Consider the following 23,277-nt stretch of genomic DNA (forward strand, 5'->3'; position numbering starts at 1 on the left):
ATTGGGAAAGTTGCTGGACAAAACCAAGCCCCGTCTGTGGCCAGAATGTTCTGTGAGCAAGTGTCCCATTTAGCACCGCCTCTGTTTTCCTTGGACTGCAAAGACCGAGGTCTTAAACCAGCTCTGCTACTTACCAGGCACCATACCACAGGCAGGTCCTGACCCCAACAACCAACCTCCCAGGCTTGTCACAATGTTCAGCCCTATCATAGCTAGGGGAAACTTTGCAAACGACAAAGCCCTTCTTAATTATAGTATTTGTGCAGCAGTTCCTATGGGCTGGGCTTGCTGCTAAGTGTTCCACACACATCTCAGTTCTTCCTCTCTGTAGCTCATAGAAAAGGTGCTTCTGTTATCCCCATTTTCTAGATAAAGGAGCTGAGGATTAGAGAAGCAAAATAACTGCTGAGGGTCACACAGCCACTTCGATGATGGGCCGCAAACTGAGGAAGCGTATGTCTCAACTACCCTGCCTGGCTGCTGCTTATAGTCAGTCAGGCGTTCGGTTATTTACTGAGCCTAGTATGTGTCCGGCATTGTTCTAGGTGCTAGGGAGACAGACAAGAGCCAAGAGATGAAGTGCACATCCTCATAGAGCTGATGTTCTTGAGCCATGAGCAAGATCCTTTAGGAAAGAATTCTCTGGGAGATTTGTGTTTTGGACACTTTTAGAGAATATCCTATCTCCTTTTCCCCCATCTTCCCCTTACACACACACACACACACACACACACACACACACACACACACACACACATACACACACACCTGGTTGCTCTTAATCTGTGAAGCTCCCCAGAGCTCTCCAGGTCTCCCCATAGGGAGATGATGGCTAGGAGCCGGGTGTCCCCGAGCATGTGTGTATCCTGTGCCCTATGAATAAAGACCTCACTCTGCAGTCTGCTCCCTTATGGTCCCGGCCACACACCAACCCCCCCCCCCCCCCACCCAGCCTCATGCCCTGCAGTTTCCTGGTTCCCTCCCATCCCTGCTGGTGGGAGACAGCAGGTGTCTGCCCAGCAGCAGGACCCCCTTCTCAATCCTGGCACACCTTTTCAGGACCAGCTGACAGCACCCCTGCCAGCCTTGTAAGAGGCTCAAGGGCCTACGGCCACCTTGCTCATGAGGCCCCGCCACCTCCACGTGGCCTTGTGTCTGTTATTCTCTGTATCTCCACACACAAAGAGCCTGGGTCTGCTGCCGGCGCTCAGCTGCTGGAGTGGGGAGGGCCGGCAGCGGTGAAAAGCTTTTCAGAAAGGCCAGGGTGGAGGCAGGAGTCACCCAGGTGATCCGAGCCATTCCCCTGGGACCCCAGCCCGGGACCACAGTGAAAGGTTACTGCTAATTGGCGAGCTCCTGATGGGGCTGCATCTATTTAGCACCCCCCCCCTCCCCAGAGACTTCCAGGATGGTCTTGGCACAGCATGTGATTTGAGAGCTCCCCGCCTGAGTCTGGCACAATCTGTCTGAAATTGTGAACATGGAGCCTCTTGGTTTTTTAATTTGTATTTTCGTTGTTGTTGTTGTCGTTCTCTTCCCATTGTTTCTGGTAGATTTGGTAGCAGCAACCGCCCTGACTCTGGTGCCCCTGTCTCTGGGGCCCTTTCGGCAGGCTCCTTCCACCCCCAACCCTCCAGACCTACCTCTGGAGGCCTTGCGGGTCAGGGAGCAGCGCCGTCCCTGCCCCCGACCCATTGCCAGGCCTCAGGGCCCAGCTCTCACCCTGCCATCATCCCTGACACTAACACAGCTTGTCCACCCTGTCGCAGGGGGCAGATGGCCTGTCGGAGCCGGAGGGCATCTCTCTGAAGCGGGTCGCTGTGGTGGAAGATTTCTTTGACATCATCTACTCGATGCATGTGGAGAGCTCAGCGGAGCCAGGCAAAGCCCCCAAGCACGCTGGGCAGAAGAAAACCTACCGAGCGGTGAGATTTCTGTCTCTGGGCCTCTGTGGGCAGCCCCAGGCCTTGGCAGGAGGCCATGGGCTCCGCACATGTTGGGCGGGGGCGGGGCAGGGAGCTGAGGCGTGATGAAAGGGCCTTTGGGGACCCAGGGGGGCACAGGGCAAGGGCATGGCAGCCAGAGATGGCTCAAGGGGGGCGAGGGGGCGGGTTCTGTGGTCTGAGCACAAAGGAGAGGCAGGTTGAAGGGAGTGAGGGAGGGAAGGAGAGGGACGAGGGCAGGAGCAAAGCCCTCTTCCTGGTTTCTGCTTCACTCATTCCCCTCCCCACCTCCCACCCTAGCCCCTTGCAGCCTGTTCTGGGACTGTGGGGGTAGGGGTGGCTAGATAATAATAATCGAAAGAGCAAATGCTTCCATGGCATTTACTGTGTGCTAGGCCTGCCCTAAATGCTTCCTGTGTGAGTTCGTCCGGTCCTCCACCACCCTGTGAAGTCAGTACAACAAGTTCCCCAGGGGAAGTCTGAGGACCTGGTCCCTACCTTTGAGGGAACAAGAACCCTGAGGGCATTCAGCAAAGGCACCTCCAGAACCCTTGCGTTCATATTATTGCTAAGCCAGCGAGGGCTTCATGGAGAAGATGGTGCATAAGCTGGCATTCTAAGCTTGGGTAGGCAGAAGGGAGCAGAGATGGTGATCTAGGGCTAGGAAACGTCACACATGGGGAGGTGTGGGAGACAGTGGCTAGAGAAGGAGGAGCCTGCCTGCGTTCTGGTCCCATCCCCCTGTTGACTGCCATTGCCACGGATCATGCACAGCTCTGAACCCAAGACCCGCCACTAAACCAGTAAAGCCAAACACTGTACGTTCATTTAAGCCTCAGAGCAATTTTGTGATGGAGGCACTATGGTCCCATTTTGCAGTTAAGGAAACCAAGACCCAAAGAGTTGATCTAAGGTCACACAGCACTTATGTGACAGACAGCTGGTGTCCTCATGCCCCCTGTGTGTCAACTTTCTCTCTGGCTTCTTACCTGCCCCTCTGTAACTGGACTTCCCAACCCAAGGCAGCTGTGAACTCCACCCCTACCCCAAATTCTTCATGTAAATAGCCTTGGACTGCTGTGGAGGTAGCCTGTATAAGTCTATAATTTTCCTATACGGCCTGAGTTCTGAGGGTGTTCCCCCCAGAGGGTCATAGACGAAGGGAGGGACAGCCAAGCCAGGGCCTTTGTGGGCCCCTTGGTATTACTGAGACCCAACACATTTTCTAAGCATTAAATTTGTCAGTGCTGGGCAGTTTGCGTGTGCCAGGCTCTGCACTCAGCAGTTTCCTGTGCACCAGCTCTCTGAGCCTTCACTCGTACAAAGAGTGTGTATGTATACATACATATGTGATGGAGGTCATGTATATATGTGTGTGTGTGTGTGTGTATACACACACACACACAGACATATGTATATGTTAATGTTATCTCCATTTTACAGATGAGGAAAATGAGGCTTAGAGTGACACATAACCTGCCTTGAGGTCACCCCTCTGATGCTTGGAGGCAGGCAGCTGGACCCAGAGCCTGTGCCCTGACCGGTACACATCCTGCCTCTCCACGAACACCCCGTGTTCAGCTAGTAAGCCCCAAGACTTGTTGTGGTCAAGGTAAATGGGCTTGGGCCAGCCAGACCACGTGACTTCCCTGGTCCCCTTCGTGTCTAGCACCAAGCCTCACCCACAGGCACTCCCTGGGTATTTACGAAGGCTGGGTCTGCGGCCTCCCTGCTGTAGAGAGGGCTGGGCTGGGCTGGTTCCGCCAGCCTCTGTGTCCCTGGGCTCTGTGTCCAGCCCTTTGCTCTGCACTTCCTGGCTTCCCGTCCATATGCCCGCCGCGTGCCCCACTTCCCGCTGCCCAGCCTGGAGCTGGCACATGACTGGCAGTGGGCCAGCTGGGCTGTGCACAGAGCTGGAATTTCAGCAGCAGGGCCAAGGCTGAGTGGAGCAGGCCAGGGCCCTCCTGCAGCGGGTGTGAAGGCCAAGGGGGCTGCTGCACCTCCCTCCCCACCGTGTGCCTCCTCTCCCTTCCCCCTCCTCTTCCCCATCTGTCACCCTTCTCTTGCCACCCTTTCCTTTTTGGGGGGTGGGGGTGGTGCCTGGATGCTTTTGTCCCCCTGCTTTTCATCTGCTCCCATTTTCCTCAACCCAAGCGTAGCTCTTCAGTCCCATCCATGCCAGGGAAAGAGCCCCCAAGGAAACTCTGTGCTGACGACTGCAGAGAGGCACAGCCTGGCACAGTGGGGTTTACATCAGGCCCCCGGCTGAGGGTTTTTTGGACCTGTCTCTGTGTGTTTTGCCAAACCTGAATCCTGGGACTTACTTGCCATCTCTAAGGCACCGGAGACCTTCCAGATTCTTATAGGCCTGGGGTGCCTGCAGGAAGCAGGGGGCTGGAAGGGAGATGGGCAGACTTGTTCAAGGGTATTGAAGGAGGCACATTATTCTGTGGGAAAAAGAAGCTTCTAGCACCTACCACTATCCAGCAGTAGATCAGAGAGGGCAGGTAATGAGCTTTCTGAAACTGAAGCTATATGAGCCAGGGATAGATGGCCATTTAAATGGATAATGCAGGGGATTCCCATTTTGGAAGAGAAGCTCCTGCCTTAAGCTGCCTCTGATGCAGTGTGACCAGAGGATCCAGAGGCTTCGCAGGGGGACTTGCCTATGCCAGGGTCTGGGGAGGGTTCCAAGTGGTTCTACAGAGTTCTCTGAGCCCACATAGAGGACTGGGCCTCTTTCAAGGGGGCTTTTCTGGTGTCCGCACCCATCTGGGTTGGAGCAAACTCTTTGCTTCCTTCCTCTCTCCCAGGGTGCTGGTAAGCTAGATCAAGCTACGGAGTCCGGATCTGGCTGCCCTGACCACTCTGGAGGTGGGGCCAGATGTGGTCAGCAGCTGCTCCAGGCCCACCGCGTGCTAATCCACCGCAGGGCAGCGGCACGATCTTGTAAAGTGGTGCAAATCCCCCCAATTGGCCTCATCTGTCCTTGTCGGCCCCTGAGCTGGGGAGCGAAATGGGGCCTTACAAGTCAACGACTCTGCAAATAGCTTCTGCTCTCCCTGCCAGTGAAATCTCCTTTTTACCATGAGGGAAAACGTAAAAGGCAAATGCACTTACGGGTCTCAGTGTCCAGGCAGGAAGCCCTGAAAGCAAGGCAGCAGCAGGCAGCCGAGGGAAGCTGGGTGGGGACAGTGGTCCTGGGCTCCCCTCCTTAAACACAGCAGCTCCATCTCTGTTTCACACGTTGGCCTTCAGCATAAGAGACTACTTCCGGAACTGTGTCCGGAGCTCTAAAACTATCTGAAAACCACCACCCTATTGACTAGAGCATGAGCTAGGATTGTCTTCCTCTCTTCAGCTCATCCGGAGTCCTGTGGCCTTGGGCATCCATGCTGTAGAACAGAAATGGATGTCCCATTTCTCACGTGGACAAGCCAGGAGAGTGAACCAAAAGATGCCCGGAGGAGGCCGAAGGCCACACATTGCCCCCTCCTCCATGCCAGCCCCTACAGCAGCGTGGAGCTGGGCTAGACGCTGCACCTCACTGACTCCCCGTGGAGCACTTAGTGAGGCTGCAGACATTCCAGCCACCCAGAGCAGGGCTCCCTCCTGGCCCTCAGACGGCTCCAAGGACTCCTCACCTATACTTGGGTCCACCCCAGCCACCCCTGTGTGGGATCCAGGTCCAGAAGGTGTGTGCCCCGTGCCCCCTGGCCAGCTTTGCGTATGGCTGGGGTCCCTGCCGAGGCCAAGGGAGCTGTGGCCACCATCCTGGCCCCTGGGCTGGGCCCTCCTTGGGAACTATCCCTGAGCCCTTGGTGGGTCAGGTGCAGCCAGGCCGGGAGGGCTCTCCTTGAGCGCTGGGAAAATGATTTCTCTGCCCAGCGGCAGAGATTCTGTATAGTGAATCGTGCTCTCCCTCTGGAACTTTCCTCCTTTCCCAGCAGACTATGACCCTCCTCCCCCAAGCCCTCAGGCTCCTAGGTCTGACCTGGGATATCACCCCTTCTGTTGCGGCACCTCGGAGGTCACCTGTTTGCCCGACTCAGCCACACCCCCCTCTTTGTCCAGCAGGTGCCCTTCCCTCTTGCCCGTTTACTCCTGCAGCCGGCAGCCCTTCAGTGGGGCCCACCCCTCCCAACCCTGAAGGCCTGAGAGGTGCACACCACCCGCCACCCATAAGACTTCCAGGCAGGTGGGGCTGAGAATGAAGATGTCCACGTGTGTGGCAGGAAGGCGACCATCCCTCAGCCCTGAGACCAGAGGAGGATGGGCTGCATGCCCTCCCATCCACTGGCTCCAATCAGAGAGCTGGGGTTTGCCCTTGTCCCTGACCTCCAGAGGAAGGCAATCAGACAGGGAATTTGGAAGGGAGATAACTCATCAAGGAGACTGCCTGCTCTGCAGAGCATCAAATCAGCTGAGAAATAACAATTGTGTCACCAAAATTAACTCTGCGTTTGCAGCCGGCCACCGAGCAGGAGTAGCCCCGGAGGTCCACAGGCCAGCTGAACAGGGGGCACGGCCTGGCCCCCGTGCTGGGACCCTGCCCCCCCACCCCCACCCAGCCCCATCCGCTCTGCCCTACCCTACTCCGCCTCCTGATCGCCACAGAGATAGGACAGGGTGCTCGTGCACCTCCAAGCAGCAGACCTGGTGCGGTCCTGGAGAGCAGTCCCCACCCCCTGAGGGCTGACCAGAGCCCTCCGCCAACTTTCCCAGCTGGGCTGCGGCGAGGAGGGAGGAATGCTGGGGTGATGCTGCCCCTTAGTGGAGAGGAGCGGAAGGGCTCCGGCTCTGGGAAACGTGCGAACACCAGCGGCTGGGCAGCTACCGGCCTCAGCCGAGGGAACCTGGGCCTAAGAGGCGGCCAAACCAGGGCCAGTCCATTACCCAAAACCCAGAGCGAGAGGAGATGGCCTGGGCTTCTGGGACCGCAACCACTTCTCCACTCCCCTGCCCAGCTTGTTTCTTGTATTCCCTCCCATCTATTCCAACTTCCTTCCCACACCTGCTTTCTCCTCCCTGGCTAGGGGAGGCCCTCTGGAGGCAACTATGGAGGACAGGCTTTTGGTCCAGCACTGCCTCTAAAGAGCTGTGTGACCTTGGGCAAGTTGGTTTACCTCTCTGGGCCTTGTGACCTCACCTGGAACATAGGGGTCATTGGCAGCCCAGTCTGAAAAACCTGATCCCTTGGCATCAGACTTTCACAGCTCTCTCTAAAAATGTTCTTGATCTGTGAGTTATTGCAGGAAGAGCTTATAGAACCTTGGGCTCTGTTCATAGGCCCGGAGCCAGTAGCTTTGTAAAGTGGGTCTCCGTTTACCCATCTCTAAGAACGGAAATTTTTCCTCCTCCCCTAGAGCAATGCTTATAAGCTAATTTTTCAGTAGCAACAATAAAATGCTCTGAGAGGAGTATTACTTATTAAAACATAGGTTAGATAATGTTTACATGTTTTGCTTTCTCAGTTTTTAAGCTCCTTTATTCAAAATTTTAGAACAAATGGTTTTCCATCAGAGTCCTCACTCATTTCCATGGCTAAGAATTGAGGGCACCTGCCACCTGCTCCTTGAATCCCTTCCCTTCCTGGCAAGGGCCAACCACCTGCCACCTGAGCACTGACCTCGGTGACCTGGTGATCAAGTGACCTCCCCCTGGGTCCATATGATGAGCAAACCTCCTCTCTCCCCCAGATTGCAGAGACCTATGCCTTCCTTCCGCGAGAAGCCGTGACTCGATTCCTGATGAGCTGCACAGAGTGTCAGAAGAGGATGCACTTTAATTCCAATGGCCTGGAGCCCAAAGGTAGGGGAGAAGGCAGGCATGCTGGTGCCTTGGGGGAGGTTGTGCAGGGAAAGGCTCTCCCACCAGCAGGGCCTGCCCTTTGCTGGCACAGACGGAAAAGTGCATGGCCAGCAGTTGTCACAATTCCCAGAGGCCAGTGTGGGTCCATGCCCAGAGAACTTCGTTGTTGGTTTGGTTGGGTTTTTTTGGGGTTTTTTTTTTCAGCTTAAAAAAAATGTCAGGTTTCATTTAAAAAACCAATGGTATATTCCTACCTCCTTTTAAGACCCTCTTCTCCCACTGAGGTTCCTGGTGGCAATGATCACCTCGCCCTAGTCCCTGAGCACCTGAATACTTGCCACCCAAGCCTCACTCGGGGCAGTGTCCTCATGGGTCTGGTCTCACCGCCCTGACTGTGAGCTCTCTGAAGACAGGAGCACCCCCCTTGCCACGGGTACCTCTGTACCCTGTAGCCCCACACCTACCAGTAGTCGGTCCTCCCTCAGTGTTTATTCCCTCGCTGCGAACGTCCAGGAAATCTGTGGGAATTACCTCGAATGTAAATGCCCAGAGCACTTGTGACCAGGCAAAGTTGGTTCCTTGGGCCAGTGTCCATGCTCTCCAGCTCTGCCCTGCCCCCTGAGATGCAGCAAGGACCCCCGTTTCAGTCCTCCTCAGCCCCTCACCCTGAGCACGCCCAGAGGCCTCCAGCAAGTCTGGGGCTCATTTGTTCGCAGGTGGCTTTGGCACAGCAAGGTGGGCCGATACGGGTGGCCGGTGTGACTGTAACTCTGCCCTGAGAAATGGTGCTCAGGTGGGCGATTTATCAGGGCTTCTAGGCTGCTCCTGGGCATCAGGTCTGTAAAGGTTGCTGAAGTCAGTGGGCGTTTTGCCTGAGGATGGGAACAGACTCAGGCTGAAGGGCAGGCTGTTCACTTTGGGTGATACTCAAGTGGCACCCCCCCATTTCTGGGGAAGGAAAAATCAACAACAAAGTTCAAGCAAAGTAGATGACAACAAAGAAATTGGAGCCTAGGTATCAAGTGTTTTGGGGTTTTCTCACTTTGGTGATCTCTGCTGACTCACCAAATCCAGAAGCCTTCCTGTCCATGGGGTCACTAGGCCATGGCTGCTTCACCAGGCACATTGGGTAGCTTCTAAAGTATGGGGGACAGGAACAAGCGTGGTTAATGCCTCACAAACACTGGGTTCCTGGTTTAAGAGCAGAGCCCACAAGGCCACAATGGGTGGGTCTGAATCTCTGCCAGTCAGCAGCTGTGCATCCTAAACAAGTGACTTCGTCTCTCTGAGCCTCAGTTTCCTCATCTGTTAAGTGGAGTGAATCATGGGACCTACGTCAGGGGGCTAAGGTTGGAGAGTTAATCCCTGTACCCCGGCACACAGCTGCCGCACAAGAGGAGGGAACCGTGGCGGTTGTAGTTATTATGGTAACACACATGCCTCAGAGGCCCCCGCCCCACTGGGCCTGGCCCTGGCTGAGTGGCCGCAGCCTTGGGCCAGGGCAGTGTCTGGTCCCTGCAAATAGGCCAGGAGGGCTTTCCCTGCTGCACCCCCACCCTGTCAGGGTCTGAGTCCCAGGGGCACGTGCCCTGGTGGTGGCTGCCTGTCCCCTCCTGTTCTGGCCTAATTGTTTCCATAGCAACTGGCGGAGTCACACTGAAGCACTAGCCTAGGGGAACAGAGGCCAGGCCAAGAGGGACTGCATTTGTGGGCCGCTCTGGGGTGTCTGCAGCCTCCCTCTGTTCTGGTCCCTGGCTCTCTGCGGGTGTGGAGGACGTCCCTCACCCCCCGCCCCCCAACTCCTCAGTGAAGGCTGCAAGGTCTTGTCTCCAGGCTGCAGCCCCGCTTCTCCTCATCTGTGGGCTTCGGCATGGCCAGCGCAGCCAAGAGGGCGATGCTGAGCACAGCAGCAGCCGGTTTCTTCTCCAGGCTGCCACCATCAGGCCCCCACCCCCAGGGAGGAGGAGGGAGGAGAGTGATGGGAGGGAGGTGGAGAAGGAGAGGGAGAGGGGGAGAAAGAGGGAGAGAGAGAGAGAGAGAGAGAGAAAGAACGCGCGCGCGTACTCACGCCAGAAGGGAACCGCCTAGAATATAAACCAGCTCCGTGTGCTCTGTGCTGGAGCCTCCCTTCCCAGGGGTGTGCTCCAGGCAGGACGGAGCACAGGAGGCGTAAGGCTGCGTGGTACCCATCCTTGCCGGTCCTCAGGCAGAATGTCACTTCTCTGACCCCGGGAGAGGAGCTTCCCATGCAGGGAGAAGAGGAGACACTGAGGGAGCAGGAGACGGTGCGACCCACGGAAAAGCCTGGGCTGGGGGTCCAGCAGACCTGGGTGTGGTGCCTGGTCCCTGTTGTATGTCCTGTGGCAGGCTGGGGACCTCCCTGCTCCTAACAGCTTGTATGATCCTATGAGGTATCCATCCCACCTTGCCGCTAAGAAAATGAGGCACAGACAAGTGTCATGGTGAAATTAGTTGTCCAAGCCCTACCAGAAGGCAGGAGAACTTATTTTATCATCAGCAAGATGGGAGCAATGCCTCCCTCTTGGAGCTGAATTAAAGGAGCCTATTCTGTAGGGCATCTGGTATGGCAGGTACCTGGGGAACATCAGCCCATTTCTCCCACCCTATTAGGTGTGTGCACCATGGTGTTGAGACACAAGAATGCCAATGTTCAGGTGGCCCTGCAGGGAGACCTCTGGTCAGTCAGCCTACCTAGGTGAGCACCCTGGGTCCACAACCTGGTCGCTAAGCAAAAGGGAAGGGCTTGGTTCTGGAAGCTGCCAGTGAAGAGCTCTGGAGTGGGAAAGGCTCCCCTGTCTGCTTAATGGCCAGAGGCATTAGCTGCCTGGGCCACCCTTGCCAGATGGCAGGGCGTCCCTTCTCCTACCCCAGCTAAGAGCCCACAGAGCTGGTCTCCCGCAGTGCTGGCCTCCCTGGATGAAGCCATACTGCTTGCTCTTTCGTAGGCGCCCCTGCCATGCCAGCCCTCCCCCCTCCCTCTCCTGCCCCAGGCCCCAGAGGCAGGCCTGGGTTCCTGTCCCAGGAAGGTGGGGCAGGAGGGGGACAGGGAACAGGATGGAGACTTCTCAAGGGGCTGTTGGGAAAACTCCTGGCTTCCTGGCCTCGTGTTAAAAAGAAAGAAAGGAAGCAAAGCAGCCTCCCCTGCTCAGCAATTTGTCCCCGACAGAGCCTGGGGGCCTGGATAGTCCCGTGCCCTCCCCCCAACGCCAGGAGCACAAACAAAGGAGGCAGCTGAGGATCAGGAAGTCCAGGGATGGGAAATTCCAGGGCCTCCCGGCTCCACACTCCTTTTCCACCACCCCACAGCAAGTCCAGGCGGAGATGGGACAGAGTGAGAACCGGGTGTGCCCTCAGACCAGCCCTAGCTCCTGGGGAAAGGGCCTCTGGAGGCATGCTCCGGTTTTCTCCGATCCGATGTGGCAAAATATTATTTGCAAGGCAGCAAACTAGGAGTTAGCAGTGGGCAACCCAGTTACCTATTGAAGGGTCCCTGCCTTGGAGACAGAGTTGTCCACTCAGGTGGTGATTCATTCACAGCCAGGCCCAGACTCCTCTGTCTCAGTCCAACCCCCTCTGTGCCCCCCCCCCCCCCCCCCCCGCATCCCTCCTTCCTTTCCTCCCTTCACGTGACCCCATTGCAGCTGGTTCCTAGGCCCCTGCAGAGTCTTTCCAATGCTGGCCTGGTTGCTGGCTTGGCCTGGCCCAGTTCTCATACTCATTTGCTGTGTGACATGGGGAGGGTGCCTCATCTGTAAAATGGGCTGTTAATACTAGTACCCACCTCCTGGAGCAGGAGGGTCTTTGTGGAGCTCCTAACGGGTGCTGAGTAGCCGTCAGCTAAGTGATTGAACATTGTTCAGATCCTCCCTCAACAAAGCTGTCTTGAACTACTCCAGAGCCTCTGAACTCTTCCTCCTCTGACCTCTAATGGACTCCGCATCAGTCCCACCCCGCCGAGTGCAGGGATTGTACCTACAGAGTCCCCCCTACCTTTCCCACCGAAGGTACACACATCAGTGCTCCTCGAATACCTGTTGGCCTACTGATTCACTCCCCTGGGAAAGAGGCTTTCCATCACCTTTTGAGCCAGCCCCAGGCTTTGGGTCTCTGTTTCCAGATCTGAACACCCACACAGGCTGGCTGGTCTCGTGGCTTCTCTGGGCCCTCATCACGCACGTATCCTTCAACATCCAGCCCTGCCTGGGAGAGCTCTTGCCACTGGCAGCTGAAGCCACAGGCCTCTCTGGACTGAGTTCTGTTCTGTAGGTGAAAGCTCAGGAGAATTGCCCGGGTTTGCTCTATGTGGAGGAGCGAGGGCCACTACCTGCGCGGAAGCTTGCCTCGATTGATGCATGCCATTGGAGCGTAGCTGTGGAGGCCAGCACTTGGCTTGGCCTGGGTCAAGCCTCCGCATCACGGTTATTCTCGAGGCCCATAAAGCCAGGGCTAGCTCCTGGGCGGGTGTCAGTTTTCCTTGGCAAAGCATGTTGAGACATTTCTTTGAGTGATTCCTCTGCTTCTCTCACCAGCAGCCTGCTGGATTATGGTGGCTCTGTGACCGTGGCGATCTCCTAACTCACCAGCGGTATCGCTTAGTGGCTTGAGCGTGGCCACTGTATGTGTTGACCCCAGCGGGGGCTGACCTGCCTCAGCAGAGCCCAGGGAAGCCACTTGTAACCCATTCATGCGTCCACCTTAGCTTATGCCCATCCTGGCATTCGTCTGGCCTGTGAGCACGTGACTCCACGGAGTTCCCGGAGCTACCACTGGCTTCTGCACCTCCCCTCTTTCCTACCAAGTTGATCCTCTTGATGTGAGCCACTTACCACCTCTGGAACTTCCTGGTTGGCAGAAACCCTGCCTGCCTTTCTCCTCACTGCGGTCCCACAGCCAGCTCCCTGGCATGTTTTCTCACCTGGAATGCCTCCCCACTGCCCGCCAAGGTCCCGCCTCCCCACCAGCACTCTCGCTTCTGGAGCCGCAGGCACGAGCATTCCACTGCACTTGGATCTCTGATGGATTTGTGCATGCATGCTCAAGGCATCCGGGTTCCCCCCAGACGGGGCATCCTACCTCCTCTTCTTGAGCCCTCCTGGCTCACCTCTGGGCACTGGAAGTGGTTTCAGATCTGTGGACCTGCCGGGGATGGAACAGGCCAAGGAAAACCCCTTTCCCCTCCTCCCAAGAGTACCATCCTAGCCATTGGTTTTCTGTTTTCTTTCTTAAGCCAAGTTGTACCCGGCTTTATTAGAGGCGCCTTCTCATAAGCAGTCGTGGTATTTTAGGCAGGACATGGGTGACCATCAGGGAAAAAAACACAGTGCCTGGCCTCCCCGGATGGCCAAACACGGAGAGCTGCCATGACACTCCATGAATTCTTCATTTGCGGCTCTGACCAGTGATCTCCAGGACGAGGGTGGCCCTGCTCATGCACCATGTTGTCTGACAGCTTCTCACCAGACAACCATGTCTCTGAGGAAATGAAACGGAAATGGCAGAGTTCTCTGTCTGGAGACCCAGGATCAGAAAACAGGAACCATGGCTCTTTTGAGTGACACCCTCTCAATGTGGTTGCTCAAATGTCTGCCTCACATACGGCCTCCAACCCCGTCGCTTTGTGGGGGAGGGAGGTCCCAGTGTGCTCCTGGGCTTAAAGAGGTCAAGTCTGGGTTGAGGGTGGGGCAGCAAGAAGAGGACTAACAGACGCTGAAACCAACTTCAGTCTCCTCGCCGTGCCAGTCGTCTGTGCGAAGGCGCCAACGTGCAGCGGTGTCAGAACCCTCTGCCACGGAACCAAGAGGAAGTGTCTACGGAAAGAAAGTGCAGCTCATTTTAAGCCAGTTTTCTGAGATATTCTATTAGTGACATTCACTTCTTCCTCAGAGAGCAAAGACCTTCCTCAAGGAGCACAAAAACCCTGAGTGCGACAACATAGCTTTAAAAAGCAAACCATAGTTGTGCATTTTTATAAACCTTGATGATATTCAAGCTGTGCCATCACCAGAAGTATAGCACCTCAAAATGACATCCGTCGGCCCCAGACCCAGTCTCCGTGGACCCCGTTCTCTGTTTCTGTCCTTGTCAAGGCAGGGACTCCCTTGTCCCCTTTGGGTAGCTTCACCCCCTTGTTTGCAGGGGCTTTTTTCTTTATTGTAAAATATAACATAAAACTTGTCATTTTAATAATTTTTAAGTGTACATTCAGTGGCATTAATGATATTCACACCACTCAGCCACCCTCACCACTGTGTGTTTCCAAAACGTTTTCACCACCCCAAACAGAAACCACGTGCCCATGAAGCAATAACTCCCATTCTCAACCCCCAGTCTCCAATAACCTGTGTTCAACTCTCTGTCTCAGTGACCAGGCCTGCTCTCGATAGTCCAGCTAAGTGGAATCCTAGCGTATTTGTCCTTGTGTGGCTGGCTTCTTTTACTTAGCATAGCGTCTCCAAGGTCGAAGGGACCTTCCTGGCCTGGGCCCTGGCTCCCGCATTCCTCCACCGAGGCCCCAGCACCCGCTTGACCCTGAGCCCGTCTCTCCGGCACGATGGTGGTGGTGGCAGTGGTGGAGGGCAAGCTTTGGCAAGTCCACAAGTCGCTCCTGCTTCTCCTCCTTCTCCTCACACTGCTCAAATCCCAGCCCATGAACAGAACTGAGCACCAGGGGGGACTTTGGGCCAAAGGCCTGGAGTCTTGGAGGCAGGAAGAGGAGGCCGGAGAACAGGTAACCAAGACTATGCCCCAGGCGGAGGGTGAAGCTGGGTCAAGTGACTAAATGACCAAAGGAGGCCCCGCTTTGTGTGAAAGGTCCCAGCAGGTGACTCCAGGGTTTTGAGACTGGTCATAGCAGGGGGCATCTGCAGAGAAAGCTGGAATGGGAAAAGGGGCTCCCTTTCAGTCCTGCTCCCCGTCTTCCTTGACTTATTACTGTGCCATTTTAGTCTGTCCCTTATGACGCCCACGGTGGGGCCTCAGACGCAGAACACAGTGGCTGGGCACTGTCCACTGCAGCAGCCTCTGCAGAAGGCAGCTTAGCTGGAGATTTTAAGAGTTCTGGAACAGTCCTACCCTTCGGCCCCCAAATTCCATTTTTTGGAAAACAATTAGAAATACAGACCAATATTCATGAATAAAGATGTTCCCTGTAGTACTATTTATAATAGCCTCCAATAGGAAACAACCTGAATGGCCAATCATAAGCAAATGACTTGAGCAAGTTATGATAAAATAGTACACAGCCATAAAAACACTGCAAAGCAAAACAAGATTTTTGATGGTGTGGGAAATGACCGTGACAATGTTAAGTGGGAAAAAATGTTTTTAAGCAAACTATAATTTTCTGTATGCATTTTAATATCAAGTGCATAAAGAAGAGAAGTCACAGAGAAAAAATAAACAGAAGCATATGTCAAGCTGCTCAGTGCAATTATTGGTTTTGGGTGGTTTTTTTGGTTTTTGGGTTTTTTTTTGGCCTTTACATTTTTCCACATTTTGCAAATGCTTTACAAAAAGAACATGCGTGACTTTGATCTTCAGGACAAGAAAGCAATAAATGGGGGAAACAGAGCTCCTCTCCGTGTGATTAAGGAAGAACCAGAATTTGGGAGGGGGTAGTGGAGGCCTGGCCCAGACCTGTGAGCCATATGGTACCTGACAGTGCTTTTGGGGGACGCTGTCGGGGTGGGAGATGGGGTCAGGTGGTGGTGGCAGGTGTGCACCAGGAAGCTGGCTTAGACCAGAGCTGGAAACGAAAATGCCTTTGAGGGCCCAGCAAGTGTCATAATCAAGTGAAAATGCGCACAGGAACCGGTAGGGACTGTGGCAAAATGGAGAGTTCACACGCTGGCTAAAGTGGCTGCTGCAAGGCTGCCCTGGTAGGTGGCCAGGTGGGAGCGTGGGCCCTGTGTGACCAGACCTTCCAGCTTCCAAGGAAGCCAGATAGTCCCGATTTTTAGCATGTGAACGCTTGCTAAACAATGGCACCTAACTGAACACTATTTTCAGGGCCTCGCAGTCCGCATCCACAGGCCAGATGTGGTAGGTGAGCCGCCAGCTTGTGAGCTCTGGCATGTTCCTTCCTCCTCCTTAGGCTCTGTGTGGGTGACAGGGTGTGGTGCCTGCCTGGGGGCCCCTGGCCCAGACTGAAAGTGGCTTCCTTTTGTTCTTCCTGCCAGAAAACGAACCTCCCTCTCCTCTGGTCTCCGGGATTATCGATTACAACATGCCCCTTACCTCCACGTACCTGAAGCAGATGAAGTTGCGAGTGATGAACTCCCAGGAACAGGTAAGGTGCATGTCTCTCCTCTCCTCGTCCCGCCTGGAAGCGTCCCAACCTGTCTGGGTGCGGTTGGTCCTTTCCAGGATGTGGGGACCACAGCAGGTGTAAACACACCGGGAATCGAAGGGGACCGTACGTGGTTATCTGGTCCTTGCAGTCCAGGCTGAGGGGTGTGGGGGTGGAAAGAATGTGTTCTTAGTTAGGGATCTGCTGGGCAGACAGCCCTGCCAGGTCTTCAGTGAAACTCAGGAAGCTCATGCTTCACAGAACTTTCCCCAAGGGCAGGGGTGAAGGAGGGGGTGTGCATGAGCTGTAGACCTTGGCTCTTAGGTTGTTCTCTCTCTGCTTTTTGCCCTTTGTCTGCTGTGTCACTCACCTCCTTTCCCCAGGGAGGCATGAGAGAGAAAGAGAGAGAGAAAGAGAGAGAGAGAGAGGTGCCCTGGCTGCTCACCTGTGGTCTCTCACTCTGGGGGCCCAGAGAGGCCAGAGGCCTTGGAAGGTGGCCCGGGTGAGATAAGGCCCTGGGCCCCCCTGGCTGTCCAAGACTCCCCAGCTGTGGATTGCCAAGTGTTGTCAGGCACCATGGAAACTGGATCTGAAAAGAAAACCACTCTTGCCAGCTTCCCCACACAGTCTACCTTCTAGCCCTTTGCAAAGCAAGTAGCATGACTGTCCTTCAAGGAAGGACTAGGTGAATGCCACCCCCTGCCTCCACAACTGCCTAAAATCAGAGTAATAATTTCTCACACAGCTTCACATCTTCTCATCTGTTGTGACGTATGAACCTACTAGACCTTTGAGGCCTCCCTAGGGGAATGGGTTCTTCCTCCCCACCCCCACCGAGAGTCTGACTTCCGGCCCTGGGTGCATGCTGTCCCGAGTACTGCTGGTCTCCTTGACAACCTGAGTGTGTGTACGCAGAGTGGGTGATGGCTCCACAGCCAGCTCCAAGGTGATGTAGCAGGATGTTTAGGTTGCATCTGGGGCTGTGGCACCCGCTGGAGGATTTGAGCTGGCCTGCTTGAGCATGACCCATTCTGCCCTCCCCAAAGGAGGAGGGATGTCCTCCCAGCCCTGTACCGTGCCCGGCCCATAAAGGTTGAACAAAATAAGCCTTGTTCTGGATGCTAGGGCTGTTTGTGTCTCTGTGCCTCCCGCATCTTCTCGCCTGACATAGTCTCCTCTATGATGGTTACATCCCTAAGAAGCTTCACGTACTCAAAAATAATGTCAGTGGGGGAAAGGATGTGGGGGTTTCTAACTCACAACGGTAAAATTGTTTCTGTGCAGGAATGCCAATAATATGGCAGTGTTTTTGTTAATAGTTACAGAATCCAAACACCACCATGCAGGTTCAGTGCGAGACCTCTGACTACGTTGAAGAGTAATTTCCTTTCCCGTAACCATCCACACAGTCATAAGCACCTGGATTCTCTCACCTTCTTTTCACCATTCCCATCCGTCACCATGAAGTGCAGAGCCACTCAGACAGCTGGCGGTACAGCCTCATGCCTCTTTCTTTCCCACAGAACGATGCTAGATTCAGATCGCCACCAGGACCAGTAGTGGTCAGGGTAGCCCCATTACTGGATGCTGTGCTATTTTGCTTCGTGATACGAATTCTTGCTATCTGTGGGGAATTAGAACTATCGGCCAGGTGCATTTGCAAGGATTTAATCCTTCAGCAAATACTTATGGAGCCCTGCCCCGTGAGCTCATCTAGGGATGCGCAAGTCTTCGGAGCTACCAGTACTAGCCCTTCTTATGATTTGGGGGAAACAGACACTAATGAAAAAGAATCACACACAAGGGCCCAGCTCAGAGGAGGTAACAATAAATAATTGGAGGGAAAGATGAATCGGTTATCACAGGGCAGCTACGACAAATGCCACACAGGAGGACACACAGTACATGAGTACTCTTAGATGGGCATGAGGGGTGGACCGAGGCAGGGCTTTGCTTCAGAAAGGGGTGCTTGAGCTGAGGTGGAGGTCCGAAGGGAAGAGCTCCAGGCTAAGGAAACCGCTTGTGCCGAGGCCCTGTGGCTTGAGGGAGGACAGTGCCTCTGAGAACCTGAGAGGCTGATGTGGCCGCTGCAGGGAGTGTGAGGTATTCTGTTCCTGAAGAAAGAGGCGGAAGACACAAGTGTTGGGCAAAGAAGCACTTGGGTATCTGTGAATGAACCAAAGTTCATGAAACAAGATGGATAAAATACCCTGGTGAGGTTTGGGCCACTCACAAAGGAAAGGCTGGTTGTGGGAAGGTGTTTCTCTCCAGGGTGCTCTGAGAGTCCAGCTGGGACTGCAATTGACGGCAAGTGTCTCAGAGTCGACTCTGCCTTCCTCGCCTCCATTCCTAGTTTCCCAGGTGGGGGCCCTGGGACAGTATCCGCTCTTCTCCTGTCCCCTGTGCTGCAGGAGATCAAAGGTGTCGACCTTCCTTGCATACACCGGGCAGGAGAAGCAGCGTCCCTCCTCGAGCCTAGGGTCTGGCATCTGCTGGGCTCCAGCACTCCCCGCATAGTGGTGAGCTCGCAAGGCCTCACTCTCTCACCCATCCCTGTTCGATGGCTGGGCACATGGTGAAACCAGAAATTGCATTGCTCATCAGATTATTTATCTGTAGGAGCAAGGAAGGGCCAAGGACCCAGAAGTCTTTGATTCTTCGGTTTGAGTTGGAACTAAAAATACGTTTATTGGAATTGGTAGCTTGTTCCCCGGGGGGGGAGTAGGAGTCGGGCTCCCCTCGGGGCCAGTGAATGGCGTGCCATGCGAACACGCAGCCAGGGGCCTGCCTCTGCCGCTGTCACGTCTCGTGTGCTGCCGCCGAGGCTCTGAAAGCAGCTTCATTCCCTGAAGCCTCCTCTGGCCCCGAAATGCTGACAGAGGGCCTAAGTGTTTGCAGGTCACTCCTGCAGGCCCTACGGAAAATAAACCTAATTCTAATGTAACAGGAGCTGGATAAGTGATAATTTATTAATGCCAAACAAAACCCTCCATCTAGAAACTCCGGGTAAGAAAAATCCCAATAATTCATTTTTTCCAGCATTCGATATCCAGGAGACAAACAGTAAGGCAGGTAGAACATGTTGCCCTCGCTTTGCTTCTAGCAGACAATGAACAGGTGGTGGGATTTACTTGCAAACTGGACAGAATCATGTTACTTGTCCAATTGTGTCAAATTAATATGCCGGGAAATGGGCCCTTCTCCACAGAGGATATTAGGTAATATGAAAATCTAATAACAATATTCACACAAAGGAAAAAGATTCTTCTTGAGGTCTGATTCAATGCAGCAAATATTAATGGTGTCCTCAACATGCAAGACATTTGGGGATCAGACACCAGCCTTCCAGGACCTCCATCCTAAGACACAGAGCCTGGGAGCTATCATCGCAGGGGCCACATTGAGCTGAAAATAGGGGACTATAGTCTGATAAAAATCTTTTTTCCCCCTTGCTTGGGGAAAATGTCTAATAAAGACATAAAACTGAAATCACATTTTGTTGTACTGATGAGGAAAACATTTTCTTATAGGGGGCGGGGTAGGAGGATTTCATAAGTTGCGGACTGTCTCTCGGAGAATGCTCTGTAGCATTCTGTCATAAGATGAGGTCTCAGGGAGACGTGCCACACTCACAGGACAAGTGCCATCCACAACGGCTGGCCTGGCACATCCCCCTTTAGGGCTGTGTGCAAGATGCACCGAAGAGGAGTGCTAGGGTCTCCTCTTTATGTGGCCACTGGTTTCATACCCCTTTTTTTTTTTAATTTATTTTTAACGTTTATCTATTTTTGAGACGGAGAGAGACAGAGAATGAACGGGGGAGGGGCAGAGAGGGAGGGAGACACAGAATCGGAAGCAGGCTCCAGGCTCCGAGCCATCAGCCCAGAGCCCGACGTGGGGCTCGAACTCACACACCGCGAGATCGTGACCTGAGTTGAAGTCGGACGCTTAACCGACTGAGCCACCCAGGCACCCCCCTCTTTTTTTTTTTTAAGAAATGTTTTTTAACGTTTATTTATTTTTGAGAGAGAGAGAGCACAAAGAGGGGAGGGACAAAGGGCAGAGGGCAGAGGATCCAAAGTGGGCTCTGTGCTGACAGCAGAGAGTCTAACGTGGGGCTCGAACTCACGAACCGTTAGATCATGCCCTAAGCAGAAGTCAGACGCTTAACCGACTAAGCCACCCAGGTGTCCTCGTACTTCTTTTAATTACACAGGTAGCACCTGACCTCAGTAGTCAAAAGCAAAAGCATGGTGATAAAAATCGCCACCATCCCACCACTCAAGTCACTGAGTATTTTGGGGTCCAACCTTCCAGACTGTTGAACAGAAAGGGGATTATCCCGCACAAACACTGTGCTTTGCCTTTCTTCTTTCAAAAAAAAATTTTTTTTAATGTTTCTCTATTTTTGAGAGAGAGAGAGAAACAGAGTGCAAGTGGGGGAGGGGCAGAGAGCGAGGGAGACACAGAATCTGAAGCAGGCTCCAGGCTCTGAGTTGTCAGCACAGAGCTGATGGTGGGGGCTTGAACCCACAAATCGCAAGATCATGACCTGAGCTGAAGTCAGACACTCGACCAACTGAGCCACCCAGGAGCAGGGTGGGTGGGTGCTTTACTTTCTGATGCTGATTTTCCATGTTATCAGAGTCTCTTTACCCTCTTGGCCAAGATATTTCCCACCTACCAAATAAACTGGTTATATAATTTTCCTGCCATTCCTTCGCTCCTTCACCCATCCATCCACTCATCCATCCGCCCATCCATTCACTCATCCTTCCACCCATCCACCCATCCACCCATTCACCCACTCATCCATCCACTCACCCATCCATCCACCCACCCACCCACCCATCCACCCATCCTTCTATCCATTGCACACTGTAGCCAGACATGGTTGTAGGCGCTAAGGGAACAGTGGTGAACAGAGGCGAGTCTATGCCCTGCTGGCTCTCAGAGTTCAGTGATAGAGATAAGGAAAACCCAAATCAACACCCTGGGGTTTTAGAGGAGGGACAAGGAAGTGAGCCAGGTGGATGCCATTGTAGGCACTGGGTTATTAATTTAGGCACTTGTTCTGTGTCCAGCACTTCACACTTTACCCTTTGCCCTCACAGCCCTGCAGGGTCCCATTATTCTTATTTTGCAGATTCCATAGCTCAGGCTCAGAAAGGTTCTGCACTTGCTCGAGGTCACACAACCACTGACATGAATGAAACTCAGATCTCTTCCATCCCTGAACCTGTGCACCTGCCAGAGCCCCAAGCCCTGCTTCTCTCCACACTTACTGGATGAGGATGTGCTCATTAGAATCTGAAGCAGGTGTGTCGCCCACGGGGTTGGAGGGGGGAAAATGTCCTTGGCAGAGATTCTGGCAGAGCACGTCAAGGGTCTTTTGTTTGGCCTGGGAACTGGGATCTGCTTTAAATACATGATGCTTGGGGCGCCTGGGTGGCTCAGTCGGTTGGGCGGCCGACTTCGGCTCAGGTCATGATCTCACACTCCGTGAGTTCGAGCCCCGCGTCGGGTTCTGTGCTGACAGCTCAGAGCCTGGAGCCTGTTTCAGATTCTGTGTCTCCCTCTCTCTGACCCTCCCCCATTCATGCTCTGTCTCTCTCTGTCTCAAAAATAAATAAACATTAAACAAATTTTTTTTGAAAAAAAAAATAAATACATGATGCTTAAGGAACTATCACAAGAGGAATTTGGCAGGGGGCTGGGTTTGGGAGGAAGGTTACCCCTACCTCGTGTATGCTCAAGTTATCTGCGGGGGTACGTGTATAATTTGATATGCACATTACGAGTGATGTTATCCTGATCTTTTCTTAGATCCCAGTGTTTGACCCAAGACCCTATTGTAGAAATCATGTCCCGATCTGGAAGGAGGGAGACAGATTGTATTCTTTCTTCTGACACATACTTCCATTTTATAGAAGTGGAGGCTGAGACCCCTGGACTATTTGTTGGTGGTGGTGGTGGTGGTTTCTGTTCTTGCTCTGTCCGGAGTGGGAAGGCTGTCAGACCTTCTCCAGTTCCTGGAGCTGTTCTAATGTCCTACTAATGGTTTTAATCATTCTCCCAGCAGCCTGTGTAGTGGTGCTGCTCCATTGCTTAAGCCCCAGTGATGGAAGCTCTTACTTGTCTCCGTTAACCTCTGCCTCCCTTTCTACGGCCTTTCTCCCGGCCCACAGTTTTCCTTGGGTCCCAGAGGGTGTGGGAGGACCCTGAAGGCCCCAGCAAACATGTGGGGCCTGGAAAGTCCACAGCCCCCTGAGTCTCCAGAGCTTGGGCCCTCATGCTCCTTGCAGCCGGCCTGTTGGAGCAGCACTGTTCTTAGCCAGGACGCCAGTCCCCCACCTATGCAAACACCCTAGAGGCAGGTTGACGGCACCAATTCCACCACCTACCAGCTATGTGACTTTGGGAAAATTGCTTCACTCTCTGTGCTTTATTACTCGAGAGTAGTAATAATACACCTAGCTCATAGAGTTATTCCAAGAGGTAAATGATGCGAGGCAAGATCAGTGCTTAGCACAGTGCCTGGCACGTTAGAACTATGGAGTGACCTCTCCTGCTGTTAATGCACCTTGTGTTTAATAGACACAGTGGATGACCTTGTGCAAGAGACCAGGGCCGTAAAGTTGAATAAGAAGTGTAGTTGTTCTCAAGGAACTCTTCTTAACAGACGGGACAACAGCCATGGAACTGTGACCCAGACAGAAAACAGAGGCCAGAAGGGGCCAGGAATCTGCCAGGTGGTTCAGGGGACATTCGCTTATTTTAAAATGAGATTCGGGCCTCTCATTGTAGCCCACCTGGCAAAGAGGGCCCAGGTGAGGGAAGCTGAGAGTCGACAGCTCTAGGAGACGCTGAGCTGGTGAAGGCCACAGCCAGTTTGGGGAAAGTAGGAGAAAGGAGACAGATGAGGAGGAGGAGGCTCAGAGCATGGGTCTTTCTTGGCAGTGAGGCCACAGGAGAGCCCTTTCCTCAGCCAGCACTGGGGAGCGAGGCACGGATGGGGGCAGGAAGTGAGCACAATCCAAGTGTGGAACTTTCTCAGGTCCCAACCTCCCTAAGTGCAGGAGAAAACAAGCCCACTCCAAAAAGTTCTCCACATTCACTTTGTTTTTTAATTGTGATAAAATATTTGTAATTTAAAGTCTGCCATTTTGACCATTTTTTAAAGTTTATTTATTTTTTTATTAATCCCTGCACCCA

General features: G+C 53.7%; 1 protein-coding gene across 7 annotated transcripts in view; it reads left to right on the forward strand.

Annotated features, from left to right (window-relative positions):
- Positions 1-23,277, forward strand: part of NOL4L (nucleolar protein 4 like) — a 125,566-nt gene that overhangs the window by 46,516 nt on the left and 55,773 nt on the right. For all 7 annotated transcript variants that reach the window (XR_008289148.1, XM_027069835.2, XM_053200094.1 and 4 more), the window contains 3 exons: positions 1,770-1,925; positions 7,643-7,754; positions 15,953-16,062. Coding sequence is in view for 6 of the 7 variants with exons in the window: in XM_027069835.2 (XP_026925636.1) it covers positions 1,770-1,925; positions 7,643-7,754; positions 15,953-16,062 (378 nt within the window). In the remaining variant the exon portion in view is untranslated. The remainder of the gene's footprint in view (positions 1-1,769; positions 1,926-7,642; positions 7,755-15,952; positions 16,063-23,277) is intronic.

This window comes from Acinonyx jubatus, chromosome A3 (assembly GCF_027475565.1).
Source record: "Acinonyx jubatus isolate Ajub_Pintada_27869175 chromosome A3, VMU_Ajub_asm_v1.0, whole genome shotgun sequence".
Classification (NCBI taxonomy): Eukaryota; Metazoa; Chordata; class Mammalia; order Carnivora; family Felidae; genus Acinonyx; species Acinonyx jubatus.